The sequence below is a fragment of the Etheostoma spectabile genome, chromosome 15, assembly GCF_008692095.1.
Source record: "Etheostoma spectabile isolate EspeVRDwgs_2016 chromosome 15, UIUC_Espe_1.0, whole genome shotgun sequence".
In the NCBI taxonomy this organism is placed as follows: Eukaryota; Metazoa; Chordata; class Actinopteri; order Perciformes; family Percidae; genus Etheostoma; species Etheostoma spectabile.
In genome coordinates, this window is record NC_045747.1 from 24,553,403 (window position 1) to 24,562,751 (window position 9,349).

General features: G+C 42.8%; 1 protein-coding gene across 1 annotated transcript in view; it reads left to right on the forward strand.

The window, feature by feature from the left end:
• The window catches only part of LOC116702262 (microtubule-associated serine/threonine-protein kinase 1), a 90,396-nt gene that overhangs the window by 39,983 nt on the left and 41,064 nt on the right, over positions 1-9,349 (forward strand). Inside the window, exons 4-7 of the mRNA XM_032536422.1 lie at positions 361-455; positions 1,300-1,375; positions 2,920-2,992; positions 7,997-8,157. Coding sequence (XP_032392313.1) covers positions 361-455; positions 1,300-1,375; positions 2,920-2,992; positions 7,997-8,157 — 405 coding nt within the window. The remainder of the gene's footprint in view (positions 1-360; positions 456-1,299; positions 1,376-2,919; positions 2,993-7,996; positions 8,158-9,349) is intronic.

The following is a 9,349-nucleotide window of genomic DNA, read 5'->3' on the forward strand; positions in this document are numbered from 1 at the left end:
TACTACAGCTTTCTGAATGGGAAAATAATTTGACAGAAAAATTAAGATGTAAAAGAAAAATGCAACCATTACAAGTAGAAGTTTGGAGGTTTAAAAAACAGATTTCTAAAATCTTTAAAAGGGGAGTTTATTTTTTTAAGGAGGTGCTGTATTTTGTTCCAGGAGTCAGGGGCTTGTGTAACATGATGTAAAGGCCGAGCAGTCAGCAGAACAGGTCTGATGAGGTGACAAAGCGGTTCTGGAAGGTTATGTGGTAGTTTTCCAGCCGCAGTCTTATAAATGCTGTGCTCACCTCGATACTGTGATTGCTGGATCCTCTCATGTTTACATGAATATCTCTCTCTCTCTTTTTCTTTACAGTTGCCGTACGAGCAACAGGAAAAGTCTAATCCTGACCACCACGTCTCCCACGCTGCCTCGGCCCCACTCCCCTCTCCCCCTTCCCGGACACATCGGTACGTATAGAAAGCAACCAACACATTCTCACTCCTGGGTCCTGCAGCGGCCCGGGTTCAAATCCAACCTGTGGCCCTTCGCTGCGTGTCATCCCCCCCATCTCTCTCCCCCTTTCATATCTATCCACTGTCCCTAAAATAAAGGGAAAAGCACCCAAAAAGTAAAGGTTAAGGGGCCTTTGCGTATGTGTTGTTGGTTTGGGTGTCACAGTCACATACTCTCGGATCCCCAACACTGATACCTACAGGGTTGTGTAGATAAAACATCATGCTCTCTTGTTATATAATTAACTGGCTTGATTCAGTCATCTATGCAAAAAGCCCACAATCAAATCTCTCAGTTTATTAAAGGTGCCGTAGTTAAGACTTATAAAACTAATTTTCTGTCATATTTGCTAAAACAGACCCTATGTTGGAGTAGAACTACATGAGGCAGGTAATTTAAAAACGCTCCCTGTTCAGATGCACCAATCAGGGCCGGGAGGGGGGGGGGGGGGGCTATTGTGTCTAACTGCATGTCAATCTATGCTCATGCACATGCATTTGTTCTCCCTCGTGGGGGGAGGGGCTTAAGAGAGCGTTTTTTTTTTTTTTTAGCTAAGTCCTGGATCTTCGCAATCTTACCTACGGCACTTTTAATCAAAACACCAAAATGTCCTTTCATTGGACAATGCAGACTACATAAAAAGCTTCGGCTACAAAGCAGTCATCAGTCTAAAAATTAACAATTAGGAAAAACATTCATTTCACACCCTTTTACCCCTTTAAACCCTACCCAGTGATTATGAATAGTCCCACTGTAGAAGTAGCATAATTGTCTCATGTGCGTGTCTTGTCCCAACAGGAAGCAGTCCTCTGGACAGCCCGCGGAACTTCTCACCCAGCAACCCTGCACACTTCTCCTTCGCCTCCTCCAGAAGGTCACTGCTTCATAAATATTACTACCACGGCTTTACATTGAATATAACATTGTAAAGTTACGATCAACACCGCGTCTGTTCGAAACGGCCCGCTGCAAAAACATCGCAACAAATCAGTTGTGCTTGTGGTACTAATCCTACATTTCCCATGAACACTATGTCGTGACAGGTCATACAACCGTTGGCTACGTGTCTGGTGTGCTTGGTATTGGTTACGAGCTACGCTGAGACATAGTAGACAAACGGAACGGTGCAAAACAAACCAGAGGAGCTGGAATGTAGTTGCCTGGTTAGGAAAAGAAAAGTTAAAAATATATTTGTTTGGTTTACCCTCCTGTTGTCTTCGGGTCAAATTTGACCTCTTTCCAAAAAGTGTTTATATCAGAAATTTAAAATAAATAATCAGTTCACTACTTTCATTGAATTTGGGTGTTTTTTTTGTCAATTTTATAGCATTTGGAGAAAAAACAATTGGTAAAACAACTTTAAAAACAAGTGTAAGAAAGGAGAGAGAAAAATATCAAAAGTGACTAAAATGTGAACAAAGCTCAAATAAAGTTACAAAAATTTAAAAAGATGCCAAAAAAAGTGACTAATGTCAAAAAAAGTGACATGTAAAACAAAAAAAGCTTTAAAAATCTGGGGAAAAACCCACAAAAAATGTCAAAAGGCTCAGAAGAAGTCGACAAACGTTGACATGGTGACAAAGTCATCAGGGGAAAGACACAAAAAGGGTCAAAAAAGACGACCATAACCTTGATAAAAGGTTTTTCTGTGTGGACTAGCCAAACGCCATCAAATTGACACAAAAACAAATGAAAGTAATGAAATGATTATTTATTTAACTCGTGAGGAGCGCTGGTGTGAACCATCCACGCTGATTTTTTTGGGAAAATTAGTTTGAAAGAAACCCAAGTTTCTGATATAGAAACTTTTTGGAAAGGGGTAGAATTTGACCCGAAGACAACAGCAGGGTTAAATTCCCAGTGTCTCTGTGTTTATTCAAGCTGCTCTGGTGACACTGGGACTACACTTTGTCGGATATCTTCGAATAATCTCTTGCTTTACGCTGTGCATCAGGCTGTAGTTTGGATACATCAACGAGGACCACTCCTTCCCCTCTAGGGTAAGGGTTAGAGATGTATGTGAGGAGGGCTGTTGTGTTGCTCTGTCTCTCCTCAGACAGTTAGACACCCAGTGCTGGGAGTGTAAATCCTCTCTCTTCATTCATCAAATCCATCTGCCTGCCTGTCACTGTGCGATCGAGGCACACAGAAGAAAAATGATTAAGTCTTCTGTGGCCTCTTCCCTAAGAAAGACCCCTGGGACGAACCTGACGTGTTATAAGTCATCGGCCCGCTGAATGTGGAACGACTGAATGAACGTGTCCACATAGTATGTGAAAAATAGTTTGCAAGGGTTGTTGTTTTCCAGGCTTTGGGATATCAAAGACTCGAGACAGGCAAGCTAATATGATCTGGGGTTTGATGACAAAATGTCTGAATCTGTTTTTTAAGTGATGTTAACATTTGTGTTCTCTGCAGAGCGGACGGACGACGGTGGTCTTTGGCGTCTTTGCCGTCTTCTGGATATGGCACCAACACTCCCAGCTCGACGGTAAATACCCGCCCATCACATAAATAAAGAGTCCCAACCTGGGAAATAAATCCCAGTAGGGCTGCAACTAACGATTATTTTCATTATGGATTAATCTGTTGAATATTTTGTAGATTAATCGATTAGTTGTTTGGGCTCTAGAATTAAAAAAATATGTTGTTCACTGGTTTACAAAGTCCTTAGGGTGAGATGGATGGATGGATGGAGGGTGAGATGGATGGATGGACGGTGAGATGGATGGATGGATGGATGGAGGGTGAGATGGATGGATGGACGGTGAGATGGATAGATGGAGGGTGAGATGGATGGAGGGTGAGATGGATGGAGGGTGAGATGGATGGAGGGTGAGATGGATGGAGGGTGAGATGGATGGTCGGTGAGATGGATGGATGGAGGGTTGGATGGATAGATGGAGGGTGAGATGGATGGATGGACGGTGAGATGGATGAATAAAGGGTTAGATGGATGGATGGATGGAGGGTGAGATGGATGGATGGAGGGTGAGATGGATGGAGGGTGAGATGGATGGATGCAGGGTGAGCTGGAGGGAGGGTGAGATGGATGGAGGGTGAAATGGATGGATGGAGGGTGAAATGGATGGATGCAGGGTGAGCTGGAGGGAGGGTGAGATGGATGGAGGGTGAAATGGATGGATGGATGGTGGGTGAGATGGATGGAGGGTTAGATGGATTAATGGAGGGTAGGTGGATGGATGGTGAGATGGATGGATGGAGGGTGAGATGGATGGATGGAGGGTGAGATGGGTAGAGGGTGAGATGGATGGATGGAGGGTGAGATGGATGGAGGGTGGGATGGATGGATGGATGGATGGAGGGTGAAATGGATGGATGGAGGGTGAAATGGATGGATGCAGGGTGAGCTGGAGGGAGGATGAGATGGATGGTCGGTGAGATGGATGGATGGAGGGTTGGATGGATGGAGGGAGGGTGAGATGGATGGATGGAGGGTTGGATGGATGGAGGGAGGGTGAGATGGATGGATGGAGGGTGAGAAGGATGGAGGGAGGAGGACAGAAAGGGTAAAGTGACGAGTGCCAGGCCGGTGGAATGAGAGGAAGCGATAGATCACATTCTGCTCCAGTGTAATTTTACCAGATTCTATAATTAGAAACATGAAGATATTTCATTGAAATGAAAGCCTGACTTTGATTAATGAGACTGAGCTTCCTTCAGCTCTGCTCTTCACTTCCCTCCTTTCAACCCTTTTCCCATCGACCATGCACCTTTTTGTTTTTTTCTGTCAAAATTTACAATGAAAACGTTTTTAATTAAACTTTTGGGTCATCTTTTTGTCAACACTTTTGTCACTTTTTCTGATATTTTTGTCCATTTTTCTGCCCTTCTTTTGACGTTTTTGTTGTTTTTTCCCCACGTTTTGAAGCTTTGTCCGAACTTTTTTGTCACTTCTTTGGTTTCAAATGCTATAAAACACCCAAATTCAATGACAGAAGTGAACTGGTCATTTATTTGTGTGTGTTATATGGAACCACCCATGTTATTTTTTTGACAATTCGGTTGAAAAAAACCCCATTTCTGATATAGGTCAAAAATGGGTCAAATTTGTTCCGAGGACAACAGAAGGGTTAAAATAATAATCCAAAACATTATATCACTTAGCAAGACAGTGGTTAGAGAAATGGATTCAAGAGGAAAAACATCCTTTTAGGAAGAAACCTGGGACAGACCCAGACCCAGGCCCAGACCCAGACCTAGACCTAGACCCAGACCCAGGCCCGGGCCCAGGCTCTTGGTAGGCGGTGTCTGACCACCGGTTGGGGTTAGAATGAAGAGTGGCAATTACAGTCACAAAAAATAGTAGTTTGTAGTAGTTCTTTGTTGTAGTTCATGGCATAGCAGGGCACTGTGGGGCATTACAAGGCACAGCAGGACGTAGCAGGACATAGCAGGACGTAGCAGGACATAGCAGGACGTAGCAGGACATAGCAGGACATAGCACGTAGCAGGACGTAGCAGGATGTAACAGGACATAGCAGGATGTAGCAGGATGTAACAAGACATAGCAGGACATAGCAGGATGTAACAAGACATAGCAGGACGTAGCAGGATGTAACAGGACATAGCAGGATGTAACAGGACATAGCAGGATGTAGCAGGATGTAACAGGGCATCGCAGAGCGTGTAGCGGGACCAAGGCGACAGCTGCAGACATGATTTTGGAGCCTCCCTGATCCCAGGAAACATGCTGGATGAATTGGTAGTGCAAACGCAGTACAATCTGTCTGGATCAAGCATGTCTGGGTTTTTGCGTCTCCGCTGTCGTTCCCTCCGAGCCTTCGAAGTCCGACTGTTGTCAGTTCGTCTGTCACCTGTGATTAATCCCCCATCGATCTTTCGGGTTCACTAAGTAAGTCGAGGCGGTCCAGGTGCCACTGCTCTGATGAAGAATGAGGAGGCGAGGCAAGGTTTTGTCTGGGAGACAGATTAATGGGTCTGGCCCGACTCTCTGGACTCTTTCATTAACATTTAAATCCTCAGTTTGCTATCAGTGGTTTCCAGGGGCGTTGCTAGGCATGAAGCTCTACTGGGGCATAGGTCCCCCCAATTGTAATTCTGCTTTGTGCTATACATACTGCCCTTGCTCGGCCCACTATTACTACCAGTTCTATTCTACTGCTGAGATTGAAACAACCGAGCTTACTCTGTAATAATAACAATGAACCCGTAATGTAATAACACACTTTATGATGCAAGAAACACATCTACGAGTGGAAAAGCCATTTTGGACATCTTTACAGACACTGACTGACAGAGGACGTGGTTATTGTGTACAACCTTTGTACAACGACAAAAGAAGTACATGGCAAAATACAAAACAAATGTGTATGTGTACACTGTATATATAATATACAATACACTGTCATACACTATATATATGTATAGTGTATTTTGTCTTTATATATTTATTTTATTTATGTATTTGTATATATATATGTATATCCCAATAAATCTATATTTTAATACAATTTTAGAAATTGCACCATTAAATGCAGTTTTTGTAATGATCATAATTCCCTCTACTTATTTCAAGCTTATATAAAAACGTCTCGTTATCGCTTTTAATAATTGTATTTGTTTAACTTTCTAACCCAAAACTGCATTTTACAAGATAAAAATTGAACACATCATGTTATAGAGTCACTTCCCCCAATAGTCATTTTTACGGAATAGACCATGAACGCATCTCCATGTTACCTCTGCTAACGCTAGCCGTTACTTAGCTAGCGAGACAAGCACGACTCTGCTGCTTCACGGCAGATCAAGTCCTCTAGCTCACCTCTAGGTTTTGGTCGAAATAAATCCTTTATTTTACCGCGTTAGATGTGAAAAATATGCCGGCTTTACAAAGTGGTTTTACACATGAGATTTGGGGCACGTACCCCAGTGAAAGGGCTCTAGCGACGCCTTTGGGGGGTGTCCACAGTGTCTGAAAATACTGTCATAATTTAAAAAAAGGTTTTGGCTTGAGGGGGGTCGGCTTCTGGGTCTCCAGCCCTGAATGTTCCCTCAAAGGCACCGAATCATTTCAGCCAAGATTATTGTCTTTAAGACGCTGAACACATAAGTGTCAGGAATCTATGCTAAATATTTGGGAAGGGAGCTAAAGAACGCTCAAAACTTACGTTTAATTTTGGCAAAGGGAAAAACAAGCATGGCCGTTGTCAAAGTGGTCTCTTGACCTCTGACCTCAAGATTTCTGAATAAAAACTGGGTCTGTGGTTTCCCACAAGTCTCCGGGTAACAGACATGCCCACTTTATGATAATCCCATCCAGTTTATAATGTGTTATTTTGGCCTATTCTATTCTAAAATGGTGTATTTTAGCCTAACGTGTACATACTGGGGCTCATAAACAATTGCGTTAATTAGGTCTGACTTAAAATCGGAGACTCTTGTGGTTTTAACGAGCACAATTTGGAGAAAAGAAATCTCCAGAGGAGCCTGCCCCTAACCCCTCTAGGTCCGGGCTGAGCGCCAAATGTTTTCATTATTATTATTGATCTATTAGTCGATTTGGTTCGACACAGATAAACTAAATTCACTGTGTAATAGGAAAAGTGCATAGACAATGATTTTCTTTCAATAATTGTTATTTATTAAGAGATTTTTCATTGTAAGTAAATCCTTCGAATATGCCTCTGAAATATGTGCCTCCTAAAGATATCTCCCAAAGTAAGTCCTCCAGTGTTGGAGACAGCTAAAAATGCTATGACTCGGCATTTCACTACTGCAATGTTTCCCAAACTTAGGGTCGGGACCCAAAATGGGTCGCTGACCCGTTTTATTGGGTCGCCAATTGGCAGAGAAAAATGCATCTCAATCTTATGTAAATAGGCGTTCTTTTTTGCTCCACTGGTCTGTTCAGCTCAGATGTTGTTGGGGGGGGATGGGGGGGGGATTGGTTCTCTCTCCTCTTATCCTAGGAGGGGATAAGAAAATGAGTTGAGAAAGGGGTGAGACACAGAAAGGAGAATAGAGACCTTTTGTTTACTTTTATAATGGAATAAATATACTTTCATATACATTTTAATTCATGGTTTGTTCCGTCTTTTGTCCACAGTTTAAAAATGTAGATGTTACAATGATTCATGGTGTATTTTTGTAAATTTGGGTCCCGGGGAGACACCAAATTTCTCTTTTGGGTCTTGAGCTGAAAAAGTTTGAGAACCACTGCACTACTGTAAGCAAAGGGTAAAAAAAAAACAACAGGTGCTTCAAGAGATATGTCGGGGTCACCAAGCCCGATGTGTAGGCTGGAGCCGTGAGCCGTCACTTTTTTTTTTTCTTCAATCCGTCCGACTCCTTCCTGTCTAATGTTCTTGTTTCCCTTCCTACTCTGCCAACTTCTCCCTTTGCTTCCCCTCGCCCTTCAAACCCTCCCTCCACCCTCGTCCGCTTCCTCCTCCACCCTTTTGCCCCTGCCCCTGCCTCCCCTCCTCTTCCTCTTCCTCTTCCCTCGCTCCAGTCCTCCAGCTCCTCTCAGGAACGGTTGCACCAGCTGCCCTTCCAGCCCACCATGGACGAGCTCCACTTCTTATCCAAGCACTTCGGCAGCACCGAGAGCATCACGGATGAGGACGGGGGCCGCTGCTCCCCCCACATGCGCCCCCGCTCCCGCAGTCTCAGGTCAGCAGCACCAGCAGCAGCACCACCCGTGAGATTAAACCGCAGCTTTGGGCTGATCAAAAAAAGCGCATAGCCTCTTAAAAAAAAAAAAAAAAAACTTTCTCAAAGCAGATTGACGGCGGTTGCCCCGGCTTGATCTTAATGTTGCTTTTATATAAGCTGCTGAATTTAATCTGCAACGAAAATAAGCACTTTATATCAAGAAATGTTCATCATTAAAGTCAGACTCTGTCAAAATGCCACAGTTCTCTTGGTTTGCCATGACCAGTAACTTATTAACATTAGCTAATGTTAGCAAACTTAACCCTTGTATTGTCTTCTTTCGGGACCCTCTCGTATCCCTCGGGTCCCTACTCCGTCTGTGGTCACGTCTGGAGTAATTTTCTGAATTGAGTCAGTAATACATGCTTATCACAGAAAATACCGTAAGGCCGTTGTTTTTCAGGTAGAAAAAATTTAACTTTTTCTTCTTGTAAAAATTTGAAATGGGTTAATTTGACCCAAATACAACACAAGGGTTAAGCCGGATGTTGCTTTGTAACTGGCATATCAGTTACAGACATCAGTTATTACAATGATTTTTTTTTACTTTTTAAAGAAGAAATAACACATTCCTTTTACACATAAAACGTTGCATTTATCATTAAAACCACTGGCTACTGTTAGCTAACGTTAGCAATCATGGGCGTCAGTTTGGATTGAAATGTGCGGGGACAGAGACGCATTCATGTCTGGGTACAATGAAGCATTCATCATTTTTTCTCTTTTGCGCAGGTCAGGTTCTTTGTCCTGTAGCTTACTAATGTGAATAAATAAAAATGCATACAAAATGTGATGATGTCCGACACGTTTTATGAAGAAGAAAGCCTTCAGTTTTCAAATAGCATTAGACATATGAGCTGCTATGTTCTGCTTCATGCATCCATGTAGCATGTTGACAATGTGACGTGACATCGGAAAGAGACTTCAGATACAGTATTAGGGACCACTAAGGTCTATATAAAAGAGACTTCAGATACAGTATTAGGGCACCACTAAGGTCTATATAAAAGAGACTTCAGATACAGTATTAGGGACCACTAAGGTCTATATAAAAGAGACTTCAGATACAGTATTAGGGGACCACTAAGGTCTATATAACAGAGACTTCAGATACAGTATTAGGGACCACTAAGGTCTATATAAAAGAGAC